This window comes from Rhinoderma darwinii, chromosome 7, assembly GCF_050947455.1.
Source record: "Rhinoderma darwinii isolate aRhiDar2 chromosome 7, aRhiDar2.hap1, whole genome shotgun sequence".
NCBI classification, from domain to species: domain Eukaryota; kingdom Metazoa; phylum Chordata; class Amphibia; order Anura; family Rhinodermatidae; genus Rhinoderma; species Rhinoderma darwinii.
In genome coordinates, this window is record NC_134693.1 from 62,136,234 (window position 1) to 62,160,991 (window position 24,758).

The 24,758-nt window shown below is 43.9% G+C and overlaps 1 protein-coding gene across 1 annotated transcript in view; it reads left to right on the plus strand.

Annotated features, from left to right (window-relative positions):
• Positions 1–24,758, plus strand: part of HMCN1 (hemicentin 1) — a 345,767-nt gene that overhangs the window by 132,331 nt on the left and 188,678 nt on the right. The window contains exons 35-39 of the mRNA XM_075833451.1: positions 88–239; positions 1,848–1,971; positions 3,839–3,940; positions 19,614–19,796; positions 20,269–20,420. Of these exons, the coding sequence (XP_075689566.1) occupies positions 88–239; positions 1,848–1,971; positions 3,839–3,940; positions 19,614–19,796; positions 20,269–20,420 (713 nt within the window). The remainder of the gene's footprint in view (positions 1–87; positions 240–1,847; positions 1,972–3,838; positions 3,941–19,613; positions 19,797–20,268; positions 20,421–24,758) is intronic.

Below are 24,758 nucleotides of genomic sequence, written 5' to 3' on the forward strand. Positions count from 1 at the left end.
TGTCATAAATGTCTAAGGGTTTCTCTAATAATTTATATTGGAGGCAGATATGTTTTTAAACATGGAAATATTCTGTTTGTATTGCAGTTCGCCCCTCCATTAAACCTGAGCAATCACCAATATCTGTTCTAATGCTCAGATCTATCACATTGCAATGTATTGCTACTGGCATTCCTAGTCCTCACATCACCTGGTTGAAAAATGGGTTACCTGTTAACATTGTGAAAGGAAATATCAAAGTAAGTGTACAAAATATATTAAAAATTCTTGTATCTCTGTGTATGCTGAAACATACACATAGTTATCCCTACATGTCATACAGGAGTATGCTGGACCTAAAATTGTGCCCCTGAGTCATAAAGGGGTTATCTATGCCTGTTAGAGCCTATAGACATCACAGTGGCTCTTGCTACGGCAGACCCGGCCTATCCATGTATTAAATGGACTGCCATTTGAATGGCCGGCAGGCAATACTACATTCCCCCGGCATTGGAAATATATGGCCAGCCATACGTTCAGCTGTTATTGCCGCGTGTTTCTGAAACCAGGCCTACAATAATCAGCTAATTGTTGAGCCGGCTTCAATATTAAAAGGGATTTTTGTAATGAGCCTCCCCATTTAACCCTTTCATGATCAGGGGTATCTTGGGCCTTCATACCTAGAGTTAAATTTCACCTTTTGGAATGCTGTATTTTAAAGGGGAATTTTTATTTTGTTTCTTAGGCTACCCCAAAATGTTTTGCTAGTTTTTTGCGCCACACATGGACCTTTCTTCTTATTTAAAGTTGGAGTGGATATTAATTAATTTAGTATGTATTTTTTGTTAATAATAGTCAGAAAAAGGAAAAAAAAAATGCAGTTTTGCTTATTTATTTCATGCTGTATTTTAAAGTAATTGTTTAATAATATTTACCTAAAAAATAAATCCTCTTATTCTCCTGTGCATAACAATGTCAAATATGTGTACATTGTGTAATTTATGATGATGTTATAGTTCCAAAAGCAAAAAAACATATGTGTATCTCCCTCCCTTAGCTTTAGATGCAGCACCTGGACATGGATGATACCTTTAGTAAAGGGTCAAAATTAGATAGGGCCGTTGCAGAACAAACCAAAATTGGTGGACGGGATAATTATTTTATGTTTGGTATAACGTACTTTCTCATCTTACAGGAACCTGATGCCCATGCAAAACGTGTTTGCGTCACGCAGAATGTCTAAAATTGGCCCTTGTCGCTTTTTTATTTTTTTACTATTGGGGCACAAGTTAGCAGGAAACACATTATGTATGTGTTCGCTGCTGTCTCCATATACAGATCACTGATAACTATGATCTGATGGTAACAGCCCATTAGATCACTGTTTCTAGTGATCTGTATAGCCAGACATGCAGAGAAGATACAGATCTTGTCTGCATGCCTCCAAGCCCCTTCTGCACAATCCCTGTGACGTCATTACTGATGTTCTGGGCCTCACTAGCAACCACCCAAATGCAGAAGCAGCAGTGTTCAGGGTTTTTCATAACAGGGAACTGATTATTTCAGTTCCTTGCCACAGTACAGAATTGGGCTTTTACACTGGTTGCCTGATCCTGGCGATCAGTACGTAAATTAAAGGTGTTCTGGCACAGGGACCAGTCCATTAGCCCGTTATTTTACATGGTGTGGGCGGGAAGGAGTTAAAGGCAGGAACTAAACACAAACTGAATATGTAACGGCGGACATTATAATGTTCATATTTGCACAATATTCTTTCATGCCACAACATAAGCCTCACAACCTAAGGAATAAACAAGCAGATAAAATAGTGGTAGCATAATATGAATTTTGTATTTTTATGTTTGTAGATGGAATCCTTTGGCCGCATTTTACAGTTTAAAAGCACACTACTAGAAGATGATGGACTATACACGTGTGTGGCAACAAATGCAGCTGGAGAAGTTGAGCAAAGCATTGTGTTAAATGTTTATGGTAAATCATGTTTTAATTCATTTTAAAATGTCTCTTTACTGAGATCTCAAATAACAAAATGATTCAAATAATAAAATCAATAGATCGGGGTATGACATATATTGCTAAGTACAGTTATGTTACATAGATCTGAATTATTTTTATTATGAAAAATATATATCAAAAACGATATGCAAAAAGAGGAAAAAGAGAGACAAAAGCAGGGGAGTTTGTAACAGAGCCTCCTGGAGGATGACACAGTTGAACAAATTGAGCCACCTAAACCTTGATCAGGGGTCTCAACTCTGCCGGAATTCCCATCAAGTTAGGCGGCGCCAAAGTGACGGCGGGCTACTACACAGCTTGCCCTATTAATGCAGAATATATCCAGGGCGCAGCAATCACTTAAAGATGATTTCCCTGTGCCTCCGTAGGTCCCAGTGGCTGCTACATCACTATCTGCGCAATAAAAAAGACTGGTCCCAAACCACAGAGTGGCATTCACATAGTTCTCAGTCTAAGTCCCTTAACATGAGTGCAGTCTCTTTAAACCCTTAACGCATTGCCACATGCATGTACGTGAAAAGCGTTAAAGGAAAGTATAGAGCGCGCTCACGGGCTGAGCGTGCTCCATATTAAGCGGGTGTCGGCTATGTAATACAGCTGACACCTCACTGCAACGGGTGGGGCGCTCCGCTCATTTAACCCCTTAGATACTGCTGTCAATCATGACCGCGGCATCTAAGGCGTTAGAAAGAGGGGGTGGCCTCCTCCGACAACCCATCGGCCCCATCGCAACGCGATTGCAGGCATCCTGGGGCCTAATAAAGGCCCCAAGGTCTGCCATATTTGTAATCCTATATTAAGCCCCCAAATTTTAGCGCACTTCATGCTTCCCTCTGCTGACAAGCTTTATGGAGATGCAGATTTCATTTTCCAGCAGGACATGGCACCTGCTCACACTGCCAAAAGTGCCAATACCTGGTTTAATAACCACAGTATCATTGTGCTTGATTGGCCAGCAAACTCGCCTAACCTAAACCCCATAGAGAATCTATGGGGTATTGTCAAGAGGAAGATGAGAGACACCAGACCCAACAATGCTGACGAGCTGAAGGCCACTAACATACAACCTGGGCTTCCATAACACCTCAGCAGTGCCACTGGCTGATCGCCTCCATGCCACGCCGCATTGATGCAGTAATTCATGCAGAAGGAGCCCTGACCAAGTATTGAGTGCATATACTGGACATACTTTTCAGTAGGTCAACATTTCGGTTTTAAAAATCATTTTTTAAATTGGGTTTATATAATATTCTAATTTTCTGACAGACTAAATTTGGGGTTTTCATTAGTTGTTAGCCATAATCCTTAACATTAAAAGAAAAAATTGCTGGAAATAGATCACTCTGTGTGTAATGAATCTACATAATATATGAGTTTCACGTTTTGAATTGAATTACTGAAATAAATTAACTTTTTGATGATCTTCTAATTCATTGAGCTGTACAATGACTCATTTAACTTACCATACCTAAAAACTCATTTTTACATTTCAACCTGTCCATTTTTCTTGATTGCTTTTAATACTTTATATTTTAGATGGAATATTGTTAAATGTTCAACTGGATAATCAGATGTTATGGCCATTGAAGAAACACTGATAATTCTTACATAAAACACTTTTATATAATAAAGCCTAAATGGTTATATATTTAGCACAATCTTACAGATTAGAAATATAAGCTTTAGTTCTTTTGAAAATATATATTATGTTTATTTAATTCTTCATTATATAGTACATGTATAGTATATATATATTGTATATATTGGGCGAGGCTTCAGAATACATTTTTAAATACATTCATTTAATTAATTTCTTTGGCAGAACCACCAAAAATAGAGCATTCTGGGGAAGTTGTCTATGAAACTGTTATTTCTAATCAACCTGTGACTCTTGAATGTAAGGCTTCTGGAAACCCTAAGCCAGGTAAGTTTACATTATTCTTATTAGAGACAAAAAAAAATCTAGCACTCAAAGACAGATATTAAATAAGTAAATAAAAAATTCTAATGGTTTTTAGTTATAAATTGATTTGAACTCCAAATACAGCATATATAACATCTTACTTTTTTCTCTAGTCATGTGAGTGCAGGGACCTTACAAGCACGAACCAGGAAAACAATGGGGGAAATGAATTAACTTTGTAAAGGTCGCAAATGGTATAAAAGTCGCAATTTGCGGGAAAATGTTTGACTTTTTCTAGTTCTCTATACAGCGTGGGCTACCTACCCAGGCACTACTTTCTCTTCAGGGCTCTGCTAACACTACAGGCCCAAGCACAGACTCAGCCTAGCCTGGTTCTGACCAGTCTCCTTATAGCGACTCAGTTCCAGTCCTTCTCTCAGAATCAGCGCTCCTCTGGTCTGGTCCACCACAGTAATGGCACTGATAAAATACTGACTGCCTAAAAAGCCACCACATTCTTCTCTTAGCTCTCACAACACACAGTTTAGGTCACTCATGGCTCTCTACCATCACTGAGTCGAGTTTGGCGGACTCATTGCTGTTTTATAGACACAGCATCGCCTCAAGGCATGATGCATACATGTCTCATCACCCTGTTACAAAGTCTAAAAAACGCAGCCTAAGATGGCACTTGAGCCTTAAATCCCGGTGCCAATATTTTTAGAGAACAAGTCAATATCTTGCCTCAATGTAGTTAACATAAACTGCAATGAGCAACCATTGCACACACCGTCTTTGCTGTCAGACAGACACCCATCTTCTCTAATCTTTGTCAGATACTAGCCGGTTCTTCAAGGATATAAGTGTCACCCATGGGGGGAGGAAGTACAACACAACCACAACCACAAGATGCAAGTGTAAAGGATCTGCCAGGCACAGCTTCGGGGTTAACTTCCATAGGTAATCAGTCTTCACCTGAGTCTCTCTATCTGAGACTGACTCCAGCTTCCACCACTCAGGCTGGCAGGCTTAGGAGTGGGAGAGCCTATCGCAGCCTGGCCAGACTCAGCTAGCTCCTGCCCTCTGTCTATTTATACCTGCCTTTCCTGTTCCTCCTTGCTTGTGATTCTTCCCGTGTGGTTTCCTGGCCCAGCTACAGCTTCTGACTATTTGATCCTGCTCCATACTGACCCTGGCTTACTGACTACTCTTCTGCTCTGCGTTTGGTACCTCGTGCACTCCTGGTTTGACTCGGCTCGTTCACCACTCTTGTTGCTCACGGTGTTGCCGTGGGCAACTGCCCCATTTCCCTTAGCTTTGTGTACCCTTGTCTGTTTGTCTCGTGCACTTACTGAGCGTAGGGACCGCCGCCCAGTTGTACCCCGTCGCCTAGGGCGGGTCGTTGAGAGTAGGCAGGGACAGAGTGGCGGGTAGATTAGGGCTCACTTGTCCGTTTCCCTACCCCTATCATTACATAATCACAAGCCCATATACCTAGTCTACCCTGGTCCCTGACACTACTATGGACCCCCTTGAGACCCTGGCCCAGCAAATGCAGGGTCTCTCCCTACAGGTCCAGACCCTGGCTCAGAGGGTCAACCAGCCTAACGCTACTATGGTAGTGCCCCTCACCTCTTGAACCCCACCTCAAGTTGCCTGACCGGTTCTCAGGGGACCGTAGGACTTTTCTCTCCTTTCGGGAGAGTTGTAGGCTCTACTTTCGTTTAAAGCCTCACTCCTCAGGTTCTGAGAGCCAGCGGGTGGATATTATTATGTCCCGGCTCCAGGAAGGGCCCCAAGAGTGGGCCTTCTCCTTGGCTCCTGACGCCCCTGAACTTTCCTCCGTTGATCGTTTCTTTTCTGCTCTCGGACTCATTTATGACGAGACTGACAGGACTGCCTTTGCTGAGAGTCAGCTGGTGACCTTACGTCAGGGTAAGAGACCTGTTGAGGAGTATTGTTCTGACTTTAGGAAGTGGTGCGTAGCTTCTCGGTGGAATGACCCTGCCTTAAGGTGCCAGTTTAGGTTGGGTCTGTCGAACGCCCTGAAAGACCTGCTAGTTAGCTATCCCTCTTCTGACTCCCTTGACCAGGCTATGGCTTTAGCGGTACGACTTGACCGACGTCTCAGGGAACGACAACTTGAACGTTTTTGTGTTTTCCCCTCTGATTCCCCCATGATGCCTCCCGAGGTCCCGTTGCTTCGCTCTTCCACGGAAGACTCGGAGGTACCCATGCAACTCGGGGCCTCCGTGTCCTCCTGACAACGTAGAGAGTTCCGCAGGAAGAATGGTCTCTGCTTCTATTGTGGGGATGACAAGCATCAAGTGAACACCTGCCCTAGGCGTAAGAATAAAGCAGCCGGAAAACTTCCGCGCCTAAGTGATCATCGGGGAGGTCACTTGGGCGCACAGGTATTTCCCGTAAATATGAAACGTAATAAAATCTTGCTTCCCTTTCAGGTCTCTTTTGGGGGTAGGTCTGCTACCGGCAGTGCCTTCGTGGATTCAGGGTCTTCTACTAATATCATGTCTGTGGAATTTGCCATGTCTCTAGCTATGCCTTTAATTAATTTGCCTAAACCTGTCCCGGTAGTGGGTATCGACTCCACTCCTCTTGCTAATGGTTATTTTACACAGCATACCCCTGTTTTTGAACTCCTTGTTGGCTCCATGCATTTGGAGCAGTGCTCTGTACTGTTGATGCAGGGATTATCGTCCGATTTGGTTTTAGGCCTTCCCTGGTTGCAGTTGCATAATCCCACGTTTGACTGGAATACTGGGGAGCTTACCAAATGGGGTAATGAATGCTTGACGTCATGTTTTTCTGTTAATTCTATTTCTCCCCCTGAGGTGAACACGCTACCTGAGTTTGTTCAGGACTTCGCTGATGTTTTCTCTAAGGAGGCCTCCGAAGTGTTACCTCCTCATAGAGAATACGATTGCGCTATCGAATTGGTACAAGGAGCTAAGCTCCCTAAGGGTAGGATATTTAATCTTTCTTGTCCCGAACGTGAAGCCATGAGAGAGTATATCCAGGGATGCCTGGCCAAGGGTTACATTCGCCCCTCTACTTCTCCGGTAGGTGCTGGCTTCTTCTTCGTAGGGAAGAAGGATGGTGGTCTTAGGCCATGCATTGACTACCGTAACTTGAATAAGGTCACTGTAAGGAACCAGTATCCCCTTCCTTTGATTCCTGATCTCTTTAATCAGGTTCAGGGGCCCAATGATTCTCTAAGTTTGATCTACGGGGGGCGTATAACCTTATCCGCATCAAAGAGGGGGATGAGTGGAAGACTGCGTTTAACACGCCCGAAGGTCATTTCGAATACCTCGTCATGCCCTTTGGGTTGTGTAATGCTCCTGCGGTCTTCCAGAATTTCATAAATGAGATTTTAAGAGATTACCTGGGGGTATTTCTTGTAGTGTACCTTGATGACATACTGGTGTTTTCCAAGGACTGGTCCTCCCACATTGAGCATGTCAGGAAGGTGCTCCAGGTCCTTCGGGAAAACAAACTGTTTGCGAAAACTGAAAAATGTGTGTTTGGGGTGCAGGAGATACCATTTTTGGGTCAAATCCTCACTCCTCATGAATTCCGCATGGACTCTGCCAAGGTCCAGGCTGTGGCGGAATGGGTCCAACCTGCCTCCCTGAAGGCGTTACAGTGTTTCTTGGGGTTCGCTAATTATTACAGGAGATTTATTGCTAACTTCTCGGTCATCGCTAAGCCTCTTACGGACCTCACTCGCAAAGGTGCTGTTTCAGCCCAACCAAATGGAGCCATTTATCGTGGAAGTTGACGCATCCGAGGTGGGAGTGGGGGCTGTCTTGTCCCAGGGTACCAGGTCCCTCACCCATCTCTGTCCCTGTGCCTACTTCTCCAGGAAGTTTTCGCCCACTGAGAGTAACTATGATATTGGCAACCGCGAACTCTTAGCCATTAAATGGGCATTTGAAAAGTGGCGCCACTTCCTGGAGGGGGCTAGGCACCAGGTAACGGTCCTTACCAACCACAAGAATCTGGTTTTCCTAGAATCTGCCCGGAGGCTAAACCCGAGAGAGGGTCGATGGGCGCTATTTTTTACCAGATTCAACTTTTTGGTTACCTATAGGGCTGGGTCTAAAAATATTAAGGCCGATGCGCTGTCGCGTAGCTTCATGGCCAGCCCTCCTTCGGAGGAAGATCCTGCTTGTATTTTGCCTCCTGGTATAATCATTTCTTCTATTGATTCTGATTTAGTCTCTGAAATTGCGGCTGATCAAGGTTCTGTTCCCGGGAACCTTCCTGAGGACAAGCTGTTTGTTCCCCAGCAATACCGGCTAAGGGTACTTAGGGAAAATCATGACTCCGCACTATCTGGTCATCCTGGCGTCCTGGGTACCAAACACCTCATTGCCAGAAACTATTGGTGGCCTGGGTTGCCTAAAGACGTTAAGGCCTACGTCGCCGCTTGTGAGGTTTGTGCTAGGTCCAAGACTCCCAGGTCCCGACCAGCGGGCTTACTACGTTCTTTGCCCATTCCCCAGAGACCTTGGACCCATAGCTCCATGGATTTTATCACCGATTTGCCTCCATCTCAAGGCAAGTCGGTGGTGTGGGTGGTAGTAGACCGCTTCAGTAAGATGTGCCACTTTGTGCCCCTCAAGAAACTACCTAATGCCAAGACGTTAGCTACCTTGTTTATCAAACACATCCTGCGTCTCCATGGGGTCCCTGTCAATATTGTTTCTGACAGAGGGGTACAATTTGTTTCATTGTTTTAGAGAGCCTTCTGTAAAAAGTTGGAGATTGATCTGTCCTTCTCCTCTGCCTTCCATCCTGAAACTAATGGTCAAACTGAGAAGACTAATCAATCTCTAGAACAATATTTAAGGTGTTTTATCTCTGACTGTCAATATGATTGGGTCTCATTCATTCCCCTCGCCGAATTTTCCCTAAATAACCGGGTCAGTTACTCGTCAGGGGTCTCCCCCTTTTTCTGTAATTTTGGGTTTAATCCACGGTTCTCCTCCGTCTCACCTGGTGGTAGTTCCAACAATCCCGAGGTAGAGGTCGTTCATCGGGAACTGTGCACAGTCTGGGCCCAGGTTCAGAAGAACCTAGAGGCGTCCCAGAGCGTACAAAAAACTCAGGCTGATAGAAGACGTTCTGCTAACCCCCTGTTTATGGTCGGGGATCTGGTGTGGTTATCGTCTAGGAACTTGCGCCTTAAGGTCCCGTCCAAAAAGTTTGCTCCCCGGTTTATTGGGCCGTACAAGGTCATTGAAGTCCTCAATCCTGTCTCCTTCCGACTGGAGTTGCCCCCATCTTTTCGAATACACGACGTGTTTCATGCCTCCCTCCTTAAACGCTGTTCCCCGTCCTTGGCTCCCTCGAGGAAACCTCCTGTTCCCGTTCTCACCCCTGAGGGGGTGGAATTCGAGGTGGCCAAGATTGTGGACAGCAAGATGGTCCAAGGCTCCCTCCAGTACCTGGTCCATTGGAGGGGATACAGGCCTGAGGAGAGGACTTGGGTACCCGCCCGGGATGTTCACGCTGGGGTATTGGTCACCTTCGTTTCCCCAATAAACCAGGTCCACTTAGAAAGGGTCCGGTGGCCCCTCATAAAAGGGGGGGTACTGTGAAGGATCTGCCAGGCACAGCTTCGGGGTTAACTTCCATAGGTAATCAGTCTTCACCTGAGTCTCTCTCTCTGAAACTGACTCCAGCTTCCACCACTCAGGCTGGCAGGCTTAGGAGTGGGAGAGCCTATCGCAGCCTAGCCAGACTCAGCTAGCTCCCTCCCTCTGTCTATTTATACCTGCCTTTCCTGTTCCTCCTTGCTTGTGATTCTTCCCATGTGGTTTCCTGGCCCAGCTACAGCTTCTGACTATTTGATCCTGCTCCATACTGACCCTGGCTTACTGACTACTCTTCTGCTCTGCGTTTGGTACCTCGTGCACTCCTGGTTTGACTCGGCTCGTTCACCACTCTTGTTGCTCACGGTGTTGCCGTGGGCAACTGCCCCATTTCCCTTAGCTTTGTGTACCCTTGTCTGTTTGTCTCGTGCACTTACTGAGCGTAGGGACCGCCGCCCAGTTGTACCCCGTCGCCTAGGGCGGGTCATTGCAAGTAGGCAGGGACAGAGTGGCGGGTAGATTAGGGCTCACTTGTCCGTTTCCCTACCCCTATCATTACAGCAAGATAGAATTAAGAGGGAACTTAAAGATACAGTACTAAATGAATCACCACAGGACATATTTAGGCCCTGGGTACTAAATATGGCCCCATTTACTTGGGAATGCAATTTCCACATCTTACACACTTGTAGTCCTTCATCTGTTCAATATCTTAAAATCTCCCACTGGAGGCCATCTTAGTCCGTACGGGATGACCATTTTCAATGACCGTGTAAGTACAAATGAAAGACGGTGTATAGGCAATACAGTGCCACTATATATTTGTGGACAGGAGGCTTTTTTTTTTAGCTAGACATTTTTCAGAACATTAATCTGTCTCTTGCTCAAAGCAAATAAGTTTAAACGATTGAACAAAAAATTTGTATGTCATCTCGGCCACAGTGGAAATAGTTCTCATGTGTCTCAACTTGACATAAGCACAAACCATACTGACCATTAAACGTAGTAACATAATAGATTTGGGAAAAAAAAGACATGAGTCTATGTAGCTCAACCTATTCTGCTGCAATGTTGATCTAGAGGAAGGCAACATCCCCAGGAGGAAGAAACCAATCTTCCTCATCTTATTTTTTTAACCCCTTTCCGCACTGCGCCGTACATTTATACCGCTGGCGGCATGTATTTCCCACACAGAATTGAAAAAAATATAAGGCGCAAGGATGGTGCAGTCTCAGGAAGTGTGCCAACACCATCAGCAACCAGTGTCAGCTGTAACATATAATTGACACCCTACAAGATCTGAAATAACTCTACTTGCGGCCATTTAACCCCTTAGATACTACGTTAAGTGGTGACTGCAGCAAATAAGTGGTTTACATAACACTGACAGGCACAATATTTCTGTATTGCAATTTATTATGTAAGCGTTTAGAGGTTTGCAGATTCAAGTCCCATAGTGGGACTAAAGTAAATAATAAAAAAGATCAATAAAATGTATAGAAAAAATCCAAAGTATAAAAATATATTTAAAAAAAGACTTTTTTCCATTACAAAATTCTTTATTATTGAATTAAAAAAAAAAATACATAATTAACTACCGCATAAGGCATGTTAAAATTTAGTTTGACTGCACGGGGGATTCTGTACAAACACATCTCAAAATCAATGGCGGAATTTCGTGTTTTATTTTCCATACCTACACTAAAAGAAATGTTATTCAATACATTATATGTACCCTAAAATAGTGCCTTCAAAAATACAACGCATCCAGCAAAAAAACAAAACAAAATGCCCTAATATGTCCAAGTCGACGGAAAAATAAAAAAATGATGCCTTTAAGAATGGGGTGATAAAATTAATAATGGGACAACCCCTCTAATTCAGCATTAAAAATGTATTTGTTTTGTAATTAATCGACTGAGCTTATTGAGGGAGGACGCACGTGCTCAGTTCCACTTTCCAACTGCCACCAGCCAATAGAAAATGCCTTCTCTGCATGTCAGCAAAAAAGTAGAGAAGGAGCTTTTATTCAGAAACACAGCTTGTCTTCTTGCGTTATAGAGGGCTAAGCTCTCCCTCTAGAAAGTCATGTAATAGACATTTGTAAAGCTTCTCCTAGAGAGGAGGCTGAGGCAGTGAAACAGAATGATATGCCTATACAAGCTATAATAGGGAGGGGGACGAACTGCAGCAGAAATAACACGTCCCCTGAGCTGTCAGCCGAAAGAAAATGCAGCAGAGCAATTGGAGCAATGAATGGGGTGATCTCTGGATTCCTGTAAGATATATTGCTGATCTAGCTTTGTTAGAAATAGATTGCCATGCACTATATTATGTCTGATTTTCTTTTTTTTCCCATTAATTCTGGGGACAACCCCTAAAAAGGCTTAAACTAGGCCTTAAATGGACACTAAATTGTCTGACAACTTATGCTAAGATAATAGTATACCTGATATAGATCAACTTGTAATTTACTTTATGTTAAAATTTAGTAGTTTTATAGGTGTCTACCTTCCTGTAATCTGCTGTCCACCCCCTGTTGTCAAGCAAAATCCGTCCCTAGTTACAGAGCAGACGGGACGGACTGCAGGAAGTCAAGGAGTGTCTCTTTACTGCCCTCCAATAGAAGTCTAGAAAGAGGGGAGGAGGGAGCAGTAGCAGAGGAGACACAGACGCTGCCCATATAAGTATATGGAGAGGGGTAGGGGAAACAGGGAAAGGGGAGACACGTGCTGCCCATACCAGTCTTTGGAGAGATGAGGGTGTTACTCCTCATGTACACACATATGACTGCTTATTCTGAAAAGTCACCAGAAAAGTTAGGTACACTTTAAGGGGTTAATTCATCCTAGCACCAAATATGGCAATCTGAATAAACCTCAGGCTCAATGACCCATCTACAGTAATTTAGTAAACATAGCTTGTATTATTATTACATTCAAGAAAGACATTCAGACCCCTTTTAAACTCTTTCAATGAATTCACCTTGACAACTTCCTCTGGCAGAGAGTTCCATATTCTCACTGCTTTTACAGAAAATAAAAACCCTTCTATGATGATGAAGAATCCTTCTTTCCTCTAGATGCAGAGGATGCCCCACCTGTCATAGTTACAGACCTGGGTATAAAAAGATCTATACATATACAGGTCATTTTCAATGAATTAGAATATCATCAAAAAGTTAATTTATTTCAGTAATTCAATTTAAAAAGTGAAACTCATATAGTATATAGATTCATTACACACAGAGTGATCTATTTCCAGCATTTTAATGAAAACACAAAATTTAGTTTCTCAGAGAATTTGAATATATGGTAAAAGTTGAAGATTGTAGACTCATAGTGTCACACTCAAATCAGCTAATCAACACAAAACACCTGCAAAGGTTCCCTAAGCCTTTAAATGGTCCAACAGTCTGGTTCAGTAGGCTCCACAATCATGGGGAAGACTGCTGACTTGACAGTTGTCCAGAAGACAGTCATTGACACCCTCCACAAGGAGGGTAAGCTACAAAAGGACATTGCTAAAGAAGCTGGCTGTTCACAGAGTACTGTATTCAAACATATTAATGGAAAGTTGAGAGGAAGGAAAACGTGAGGTAGTAAAAGGTGCACAAGCAACAGGGATAACCGCAGCCTCGAAAGGATTGTTAAGAAAAAGCCATTTAACCCCTTCGCGCCATTTCACGTACAGTTACGTCATGGGAGATGGCCTTTTCGCGCATCTCCACGTAACTGTACGTGAAGGAGATGAAGCTGGCTCAGGAGCTGAGCCAGCGACATCACCGCCGGGTGACAGCTGTATGTTACAGCTGGCACCCTGAGGTATCGGCCAGGACCGGAGCTAGCCTCCGATCCGACCGATTAACCCCTCACATGCTGCGTTCAATAGAGATCGCAGCATGTGAGGAGTTTATAGCCATCGGCACCCCAGCAACGTGATTGCTGGGTTGCCAGTGGCTGCAAAGGCGATCAGAGCGGTAATACTTACCTCCCGGTCCACCAGTAACGGAATCCACCTATGCCCCGTCGTCGACGGGGCCCAGGAGGCTTCCGGTACCATCGGCAAGATGGCGTCGGCTCAGCTTCCGGCTCAGAAGCTGAGCCGGTGTCATCAGCAGCATCAGTGGGTATGTTACAGCGGACACCCCGATCTTGCTCCGATTCCTGGCATTAACCCCTTCGATGCAGCGATTCAATGCAATCGCTGCATCAAAGTGGTTTGTATGCAATCGGCAGCCTTGCCATGCGATGGCAAGGCTGGCGACTGCTACTATGGCAACAGGATGCCTAACAATGGCTTCCTATCTGCCATTACGTTAGCCGATTAGGCCCCACCCGGAGGCGGAGCCTGATCGGCTTGCTGTCAGTGAACAACTGACAGTTCTAATACATTGCACTACATAGGTAGTGCAATGTATTAGAACATCAAACAAACAGTTGAACGTACAAGTCCCCTAGTGGGACTAAAGAAAAGTGTAAAAAAAAAGTGTAAAAAAAGTAAAAATAAAAGTTGTAAAAAATACAATAAAAGTTTCAAATAATAACACAAAACACAATCGCCCTTTTTCCCTTATCAAGTCATTTATTATTGAAAAAAATAATAAAGCCATACATATTTGGTATTGCTGCGACCGTAACAACCTGAACTATAAAAATATTATGTTATTTATTCCGCACAGTGAACGCCGTAAAAAAAAACTAAAAAATACTGACATAATTGCTATTTTTTGGTCACTTTGTCTTCCAAAAATTGAAATAAAAAGTGATCAAAAAGTTGCATGTACCTAAAAATGGTACCTATAAAAACTATAACTCGTCTCGCTAAAAACAAGCCCTCATACAGCTTCGTCGACGAAAAATTTAAAACCGTTATGGCTCTCACAACTTGGCGACAGAAAAAATCCATTCTCTTAACAAAAATTATTTTATTGTGCAAAAAGTTGTAAAACATAAAAAGTGCTATAAATTAGGTATCACCGGAATCAGACTGACCCGCAGAATAAAGTTAACATGTAATTTATAATGCATGGTGAACGCTGTATAAAAAAAACTAAAAAAATATGCCAGAATTGCTGTTTTTTGTGAATCAAAAAGTTGCATGTACCCCAAAATGGTACCAATAAAAACTACAGCTCGTCCCACAACAAACCAGCCCTCATACCACTACGTCTATGAAAAAATAAAATTGGTCAAGGCACCAATAAGCAAGGAAATAAAAATATGCAGTTGAGCCGGCCCGAGGGGAACATTTCTTCTGTTTCAAGTGGCGAATTATCAAGGCCCCTAAAATTAGGGAACCAGGAAGGGGAGGGCCCAAACATATCTGCTAGAAGCGCCGGTTCCCGTATTATACCAGGACAACACTTTCCCAGCAAAATTCCCCAAACTTCAAAGGTGCCGAGTGTGGACCAAAAGGGGAATAAGTAAAGACCATTTATTAGTGAGACACCGGCCTGTGTAGAAAGGATTGTGTCACAGCATAACACACATCTATGGATTATTTTATTGTTTTTTTTTACCCCACTATACCACCTGACTATGCCCCTTATATACTCCGCCCGCCTTACATGTACCCCCACATTATAAACGGAAACACTAGTAAGACTCAAAACAAAACTACTACAAGCAAAATCCACGCTCCAAAAGCCAAATAGCGCTACCTCCCTTCTGAACCCTACAGTGTGCCCAAACAGCAGTTTACTTCCACATATATGGCATCGCCATACCCGGGAGAACCCTTTTAACAATTTTTATGGTGTGTGTCTCCAGTGGCACAAGCTGGGCGCCACATATTGGCATATCTATTGAAAAACCATTTTCACTCTGCAACATCGAGTGCACACCAATTTCTGACAATCACCTGTGGGGTTAATATGCTCACTACACCCCTAGGTGAATACCTTGAGGGGTGTAGTTTCCAAAATGGGGTCACTTCTGGGGGGTTTCCACTGTTTTGGTCCCACAGGGACTTTGCAAATGCGACATAGCGACCAGAAACCAATCCAGCAAAATCTGTACTCCAAAAGCCGAATGGCGCTCCTTCCCTTCTGAGCCCTACTCTGTGCCCAAACAGCAGTTTATGACCACATATGTGGTATTGCCGTACACAGGAGAAGTTGCTTTACAAGTGTTGCGGTGCTTTTTTTCATTTATTTGTTGAGAATATGAAACATTTTCAGCTAAAACTACGTCTTATTGAAGAAAAAGGATTTTTTTTATTTTCACTGCCCAATTCTAATAAAATCTGTGAAACACCTGTGGGGTCAAAATGCTCACTACACCCCTAGATGAATTCCTCAAGGGGTGTAGTTTCGTGAATCGAGTCACTTTTGGGGAGTTTCCACTGTACTGGTACCTTAGGAGCTTTGCAAATGTGACATGGTGTCAAGAAACCAATCCAGCAAAATCTGTGCTCCAAAAGCCAAATGGCACTCCTTCACTTCTGATCCTTGCCGTATGTCCAAACAGCCGTTTATGACCTTAAATTGGGTATTGCCGTACTCCAGAGAAGTTGCTTTACAAATGTTGGGGTTCTTTTATTCCTTTATTTGTTGAGAAAATGAAAAATTTTGAGCTAAAGCTACGTTTTATTGGAAAAAAATGATTTTTTTTATCTTCACTGCCCAATTCTAATAAAATCTATGAAACCCCTGTGGGTTCAAAATGCTCACTACACCCCTAGATGGATTCTTCAAGGGGTGTAGTTTCCTAAATGGAGTAAATTTTTTGGTGTTTTCATTGTTTTGGTCCCTTAGGGGCTTTGCAAATGCGACGTGGTCTCCGCAAACCATTCCTGCTAAATTTGAGCTCCAAAAGACAAATGGCGCTCTTTCCCTTCTAAGCTCCGCCGTGTGTCCAAACAGCCGTTTTTGACCACATGCGGGGTATTGTTTTACTCGGGAGAAATTGCTTTACAAAAGTAGTGGTGCATTTTCTCCTTTTAGTCCTTGTGGAAATTAGAAAAAATTAGCTAAACCTACATTTTCTTTGAAAGAAAGTAGATTTTCATTTTCATGGCCTACTTCCAATAATTTCTGCAATAAACCTGCGGGGTCAAAATGCTAACTATACCCCTTTTTGGGGATTTCCACTGTTTTGGTGCCGCAAGAGCCTTTCAGACCCGACATGGTGCCTAAAATATTTTCTAATAAAAAGGAGGCCCCAAAATCCTCTCTGTGCTCCTTTGTTTCTGAGGCCTGTGCTTCAGTCAATAAGTGCACTAGGGCCACATGTGGGGTATTTCTAAAAACTGCAGAACCTGGGCAATAGATATTGAGTTGCGTTTCTCTGGTAAAACTTTCTGTGTTACAAAAAAAATAGATGAAAAATGAATTTCTGCAAAAAAAAAAAGAAATTTGAACATTTCACATCTACATTGCCTTAATTCCTGTGAAACATCTAAAGGGTTAAGAAACTTTCTAAATGCTGTTTTGAATACTTTGAGGGGTGAAGTTTTTAAAATGGGGTGACTTATCAGGGTTTCTAATATATAAGGCCCTAAAATCCACTTCACAACTGAACTGGCCCCTGTAAAAATAGCCTTTTGAAATTTTCTTGAAAATGTGAGAAATTGCTGCCAAAGTTCTAAGCCTTGTGATGTCATAGAAAAATAAAAGAATGTTCAAAAAACTATGCCAATCTAAAGTAGACATATGGGTGATGTTAATTAGCATCAATTTTGTGTGGTATTACTATCTGTCTTACAAGCAGATACATATAAATTTAGAAAAATGCAAATGTTTGCAATTTTTCGCTACATTTTGGTGTTTTTCACAATTAAATACTTAATGTATCGAGCAAATTTTGCCAGTAACATAAAGTCCAATGTGTCACGAGAAAACAATCTCAGAATCGCTTGGATAGGTAAAAGCATACCGGAGTTATTACCACATAAAGTGACACATGTCAGATTTGAAAAAATAGGCTGTGTCCTTAAGGCCAAAACAGGCTCAGTCCTTAAGGGGTTAAGAATCTGGGGGAGATTCACTAGGAGTGGACTGAAGCTCGAGTCAGTGCTTCAAGAGCCACCAGACACAGACGTATCCAGGACATGGGTTACAACTGTCACATTCCTTGTGTCAAGCCACTCATGACCCAGAGACAACGTCACAAGCGTCCTACCTGGGCTAAGGAGAAAAAGGACTGGTCTGTTGCTCAGTGTTCCAAAGTCCTCTTTTCAGATGAAAGTCAATTTTTAATTTAATTTAGAAATCAAGGTCCCAGAGTCTGGAGGAAGAGTGGAGAGGCACTCAATCCAAGTTGCTTGCGGTCCAGTGTGAAGTTTCCACAGTCAGTGATGGTTTGGGGAGCCATGTCATCTGCTGGTGTTGGTCCACCGTGTTATATCAAGTCCAGAGTCAACGCAGCCATCTACCAGGAGATTTTAGAGCGCTTCATGCCTTCCTCTGCTGACAAGCTTTATGGAGAAGCTGATTTCATTTTCCAGCAGGACTTGGCACCTACCAACACTGCCAAAAGTACCAATATCTAGTTTAATAACCACAGTATCACTGTGCTTGATTGGCCAGCAAACTCACCTGACCTAAACCCCATAGGGAATCTATGTGGTATTGTCAAGAGGAAGATGACAGACATCAGACCCAACAACGCAGACGAGCTGAAGACCGCTATCAAAGCAACCTGGGCTTCCATAACACCAGCAGTGCCACAGGCTGATCACCTCCATGCCACGCCGCATTGATGCAGTAATTCATGCAAAAGGAGCCCTGATCAAGTATTGAGTGCATATACTGTACATACTTTTCAGTAGGCCAACATTTCGGTATTAAAAATCATTTTTGAAATTGGGCTTATATAATATTCTAATTTTCTGAGAGACTAAATTTGGGGTTTTCATTAACTGTTAGCCGTAATCATCAACATTAAAAAAAAAAAAAAAATGCTGGAAATACACGGTGGGCCATTTATATGGATACACCTAAATAAAATGGGAATGGTTGGTGATATAAACTTCCTGTTTGTAGCACATTAGTATATGGGAGGGGGGAAACTTTTCAAGCTGGGTGTTGACCATGGCGGCCATTTTGAAGTTGGCCATTTTGTATCCAACTTTAGTTTTTTCAATGGGAAGAGGGTCATGTGACACATCAAACTTATCGAGAATTTCACAAGAAAAACAATGGTGTGCTTGGTTTTAATGTTACTTTATTCTTTCATGAGTTATTTATGTCATTATGGGTGTCAGGTCGAGCATTCCTAGAAGAACAGTTTCCTGGAAAGTGGATTGGTCATCGTGGGCCAGTTGAATGGCCCCCTAGGTCTCCCGATCTGACCCCCTTAGACTTTTATCTTTGGGGTCATCTGAAGGCAATTGTCTATGCTGTGAAGATATGAGATGTGCAGCAACTGAAACTACGGATACTGGAAGCCTGTGCTAGCATTTCTTCTGCGGCGTTGCTATCAGTGTGTGAAGAGTGGGAGAAGAGGGTTGCATTGACAATCCAACACAATGGGCAGCACTTTGAACACATTTTATAAGTGGTCAGAAACTTGTAAATAACTCATGAAAGAATAAAGTAATGTTAAAACCAAGCACACCATTGTTTTTCTTGTTTGATGTGTCACATGACCCTCTTTCCATTGAAAAAACTAAAGTTGGATACAAAATGGCCGACTTCAAAATGGCCGCCATGGTCAACACCCAGCTTGAAAAGTTTCCCCCCTCCCAAATACTAATGTGCCACAAACAGGAAGTTAATATCACCAACCATTCCCATTTTATTTAGGTGTATCCATATAAATGGCCCACCCTGTAGATCACTCTGTGTGTAATGAATCTATATAGAGTTTTACTTTTTGTATTGAATTACTGAAATAAATTAACCTTTTGATGATATTCTAATTAATTGAGAAGGACATGTAGATAAGATTAACCCCATCAATTATACAACCTCTGGTTTGAGATATGAAAGTGCTATTTAATGAACAGTAATGTAATGTAATTATAATGTACAAGAAGGGTCAATGCTTTCAATGTTAAGAGTTAAAAGTATTATTTTCTACTGCTACTACTACTACTATGTGCTATTTTGTGCTTTCTTTTCACCAAAGATGTCACCTGGTCAAAAGATAACCACCCTATAATAGCCACTGGTGAATTATCGGTCACCATCTCGGAAGAAGGGCAGATATTACAGATAACGAGTGTTCAGCCATTTGATGCTGGTGTTTACAAATGTGTAGCAAGCAGCATAGCAGGCTCAGCAGATCTGACGTACGTGCTGCAGGTACATGGTAAGTATGTCTCCCATTATTTGCTACAGTATGTATAAATGTATATATGTGGTCTTTTATTTACTAAAGTGAAGTTCAATTTTGAAGCCATATTAAAAAATATATAAACATTTCAATATTAGAATACATTCCTTAGTGCAGTATAATAATATCTGAAATGATCTATCCAGATGTGGGTGTATTTCTTAATAACACAAGGCTTTAGAGAACTTTACATTTCCGCACTATTACACTACAGATCTGTCAATGGAGTCCATACTACAGTCTGCCATAAAACATTCTGGATCTGCTGAGGTCTGCAGGAGAACTTCAGAACATAGAAAATACTCTGTAGCCAGTATGTTAATACTGGAATATTCCAGCAGCAAAGGCATTTTTTACGTTTACACAGCATCAAGAATGATAAAGTCATGGTTAATACCTATATTCTGTTTTTACAGTTTTTACCACTATATTTTCTGTTATATTACAGTTCCACCGTCCATTTCTGGTTCGAATGAACCTATTAGTGTGATCATCAACAATCCTGTGAGACTAGAATGTGAAGCCACAGGGTTTCCAACACCAGGTTTGACATGGCTAAAAGATGGCAGACCAGTGTCCAGTTTCAGTGGTGGAATTCAGGTATTCAGTAATGCTGAAGTCTATCTATCTATCTATCTATCTGTCTATCTATCTATCTATCTATCTATCTATCTATCTATCTATCTATCTATCTATCTATCTATCTATCTATCTATCTATCTATCTATCTATCAACAGGGCACAGGTCAGAGTCTATAGTTTATATAGGGTACCAGTGGCCGCTCGGACAGTAGCAGGGCAGGCTTGGCAGGAACTAGGCAGCAGGTAGATGTCAGGCGTGGAGAAGCAGGACAGGTGTGGTATACAGCAAGGCACGGCTACAGCTAAGCATGGCACTAGATCAGGATACAGGTTACAGGATACAGGAACAGGGAACACTGGGAGCAGGAAACACTAGGGGACCATTTGCAAGACAGACTTGGAATACAAGAACAAAGCTCAGGCGTGGGAGGATGGGGCTGGGACCTTCTTATAGCCCAGGGTGCTCTGGAGCAATTAGCTCAATCACCAACATGCGTGTGCTCTGGTTTCTTAAGTCTGGATTGAGCTCGTGAGCGCACCCTGGTGGTCACTGTGGAGCAGGACGGCCGTATGTGCAGATGTCTCTTGAGAGAAGGGTGTCGACTGGATGGAAGGAGTTCGTGGTCAACGACCACGGATATTACAGTATCCCCCCTCTTACGCCCCCTCCTCTTGGGACCAGAACAAGAGAGAAACCTCTTAATGAGGGTAGGAGCGTTGAGATTCTCCTCTGGCTCCCAGGACCTCTCTTCTGGACCAAACCCCTTCCAATCTACTAAATAAAAGGTTCTTCCTCTTACTTTTTTAATGTCCAAGATCTCCTTAACCTCGAAGGTGTCTGAAGGTCCGCTGGAGGCAGCCGCAGGGCTTGGAGTCTTGGTAAAGCGGTTCAGAACCACTGGCTTCAGGAGAGAAAAATGGAAGGTGTTGGGGATCTTGAGGGTAGGAGGCAGCCGAAGCTTGTAGGCGACAGGGTTGATCTGCTGCAGGATCTCAAAGGGACCGAGGAACCTGGGAGCAAATTTGTACGACAGCACCCTTAGTCGAATATTCATGGAGGACAGCCAGACCTTCGTGCCAGGAAGAAACTGAGGGGGTTCTCTTCTCCTTGTGTCCGCCTTCAGCTTCATGCGGTCGACTGCCAGCAGGATGGAGGATCGAATCTGCTGCCAGATCTGCAGAAAGTCCCCAAAGGCCGTGTCAGCAGCTGGCACCTCGAACGTAACAGGGACTGGGAGAGGAATTTGTGGGTGCTGGCCATAGACAATAAGGAACGGTATCTTCTATGTGGACTCGCTGGTATGATTGTTGTAAGAGAACTCAGCCCACGGAAGCAACTGCACCAAGTCATCATGCAGCTTGGAGATAAAGTGGCGTAGGTAGTTCTCCAAGATCTGATTGATCCTTTCGACCTGACCATTGGACTGAGGATGGTAGGCCAAGGAAAAGTCCAACTTTATACCTAGGAGTCTGCAGAGGGCTCTCCAGAACTTCGAGGTGAACTGAACCCCCCGATCAGACACGATATGCTGCGGCAAGCCATTCAGGCGGAAGATGTGTTGAATGAACAGCTTGGCCAGCAGAGGAGCAGAAGGAAGGCCGGTCAGAGGAAAATCGATTGATCCACCACCACCCAAACTGTACTGCATCCGGCAGAGAGAGACAGGTCCATAATAAAGTCCATAGCTATATGCTGCCAGGGGGCATTGGGCACAGGCAATGGCTGGAGCAGACCAGCAGGTCTAGGATGTGAGCGACCTTGTTGGCTGCACATACTGAACAGGAAGAAACAAAGTCCATAATGTCCTTGGGCAGCGTGGGCCACCAGAAATTACGAGCAATCAGTTCCCGAGTCTTACGGGTCCAGGCGTAACCTGCCAGTCTAGAGGAGTGTCCCCAGCGAAGGATACTTCCACGGTCAGCCAAGCATACAAAGGTCCTCCCTAGAGGAATGTCCCCAACTTGCAGGGGATTGATAGAGACAATGCAAAATGGATCAATGATGTTCTGTGGAATCTCCATCGTGTCTTGTGTCTTGAAAGACCTGGACAAGGCATCGGCCCTCCCATTCTGGTCGGCCAGGCGATAATGCAGCTCAAACTGGAACCTGGTAAAGAACAGTGACCACCTGGCCTGACGAGGGTTCAGCCGTTGGGCCGACGGAAGATAGGTACGTAAAAATCAGGATGGGATGAGCTGCGCCCTCTAGTATATGTCTCCACTCCTGCAGAGCCAATTTGATGGCCAGTAACTCCCGATCCCCAATCGAGTAGTTGTGTTCTGTGGAAGAGAAGAGCTTAGAAAAATATCCACATACCATTGATTTGCCCTTGGAGCCTCCCTGGAACAGAAGACATCTGGATGATGGAGGATGATGGAGGAAAGAGGCTGACGTGAAGGCACTCTTTAGGCTATTGAATGCGGACTCTGCCTCAGGAGTCCACGCCTTGGCGTTCATTCCCTTCTTAGTGAGGTTAAATATAGGAGAAGTCAGTGAGGAGAAGTTTGGAATAAACTGTCTGTAGAAAATTGGCGAATCACAGAAAGCGTTGTATGGCCCTCAAGCCTTGAGGGCGTGGCCATTCCAGGACAGACTTTACTTTTTCAGGATTCATCTCGAGACCTCGATTCGAGACGATATAGCCCAGGAACGGTAGAGCATCTTTTCAAACAAGCAATTTTCCAAGTTAGCATACAGACGATTCTCCCTTAACTGCAGCAAAACTTGACAGACATGTCTCTGATACATCATAGGATCTGGAGAAAAAATCAAGATATCATCAATGTAGATTACTACACAAAAATAGAGGAGGTCACGGAAAATGTCATTAACAAACTCCTGGAAGACCACGGGAGCATTACACAGGCCGAAGGGCATTACTAGCTATTCATAATGTCCATCACGGGTGTTAAAGTCTTCCATTCATCACCCTGGCGAATCCAGACTAGGTTGTAAGCCCCACGCAGGTCTAGTTTGGAAAAAATCTTGGCACCACGTATTCGATCAAACAGTTCTGAGATCAGTGGCAACGGATATTTATTTTTCACAGTGATCTGGTTGAGACCTCGGTAGTCAATACAAGGATGAAGAGAACCATCCTTCTTTTTGACGAAGAAGAACCCGGCTCCTGCTGGGGAGGAAGACTTCTGTATGAAGCTCCTCTCCAAGTTCTCTTTCACAGAGGCGGACATGGACAGAGTCTCTGGCAAGGAGAGAGGATGCACCAGGAGTCAGCTCGATAGGGCAGTCATACGCCCGGTGTGGAGGCAATGTCTCCGCCTCCCTCTTGCTGAAGACGTCCAAAAATTCAGCATAATGACCCGGCAATCCTGCCAATTACCGAGGCAGCGAAGGCTGAGCCGAATGAATCTGCACAAGGCATCGGCTTTGACACTCAGGGCCCCACTGGAGAACCTCTCCAGAATTCCAGGACTTGGGCATGTAGTCAGAGCCAAGGCAGGCCCAGCAACACAGGGTTAACGGCTTTGGATAGGACATAGAACGACAGGAGTTCGGAGTGAAGAGCTCCCACTTGGAGCCTCAGCGGCTTGGTCACAGCTATAACTGGGTCTGGAAGAGGTAGTCCATTCACTGATGCAACCATCAATGGCCTCTCCAGGGGGGTGGTGGGTAATTGAAGAAGATCCACCAGGTCTCTACGGATGAAATTAGCAGCGGATCCAGATATGCAGAGACCTGATGTGTTCTCTCACCGGACACTATGGTCACTGGTATGGACAATTTAGACAGAAGTCCTTTCTTACCCAAGGTTGCCTCTCCTAGCAACCCTAGGCTTTGGGATTTTTGGGGAGACAGGCGCACAAGATGGCCACCGAGGCCGCAATATAGACAGAGTCCCGAAGAGCGTCTGCGTTGTCTCTCCTGGGTGGATAGCTTACACTGGTCCATCATCACAGACTCCTTAGGAGGATCGACATCTGAGGACAGCAGGGGTTTGCTGCAAAGTAGGGACCAGACTAGGAAGGCCTCCCGACCGACGAACCTCTTGGAGGCGTTCTCGGATCCGCATATCAATCTGGGCGGACATAAGGATAAGGTCATCCAGGGTAGATGGCAGGTCTCGAGCGGCAAATTCGTCCTTAATTTTAGGAGACAGTCCATGCCAGAATGCAGCCACCAGTGCCTCATTGTTCCATAACAGTTCTGCCGCCAGGGTGCGGAAGTGGATGGCGTACTCGCTCATGGAGGTGTCTCCTTGGCATAGGTTAATCAAGGAAGCCGCTGCAGATGAGACCCGTCCAGGCTCCTCAAACACCATGCGAGGAAGCCCTGGAAGTCACGGGTCTCTGGTCCTTGTCTCTCCCAGATAGGGTTCGCCCTTGCAAGAGCCTTGC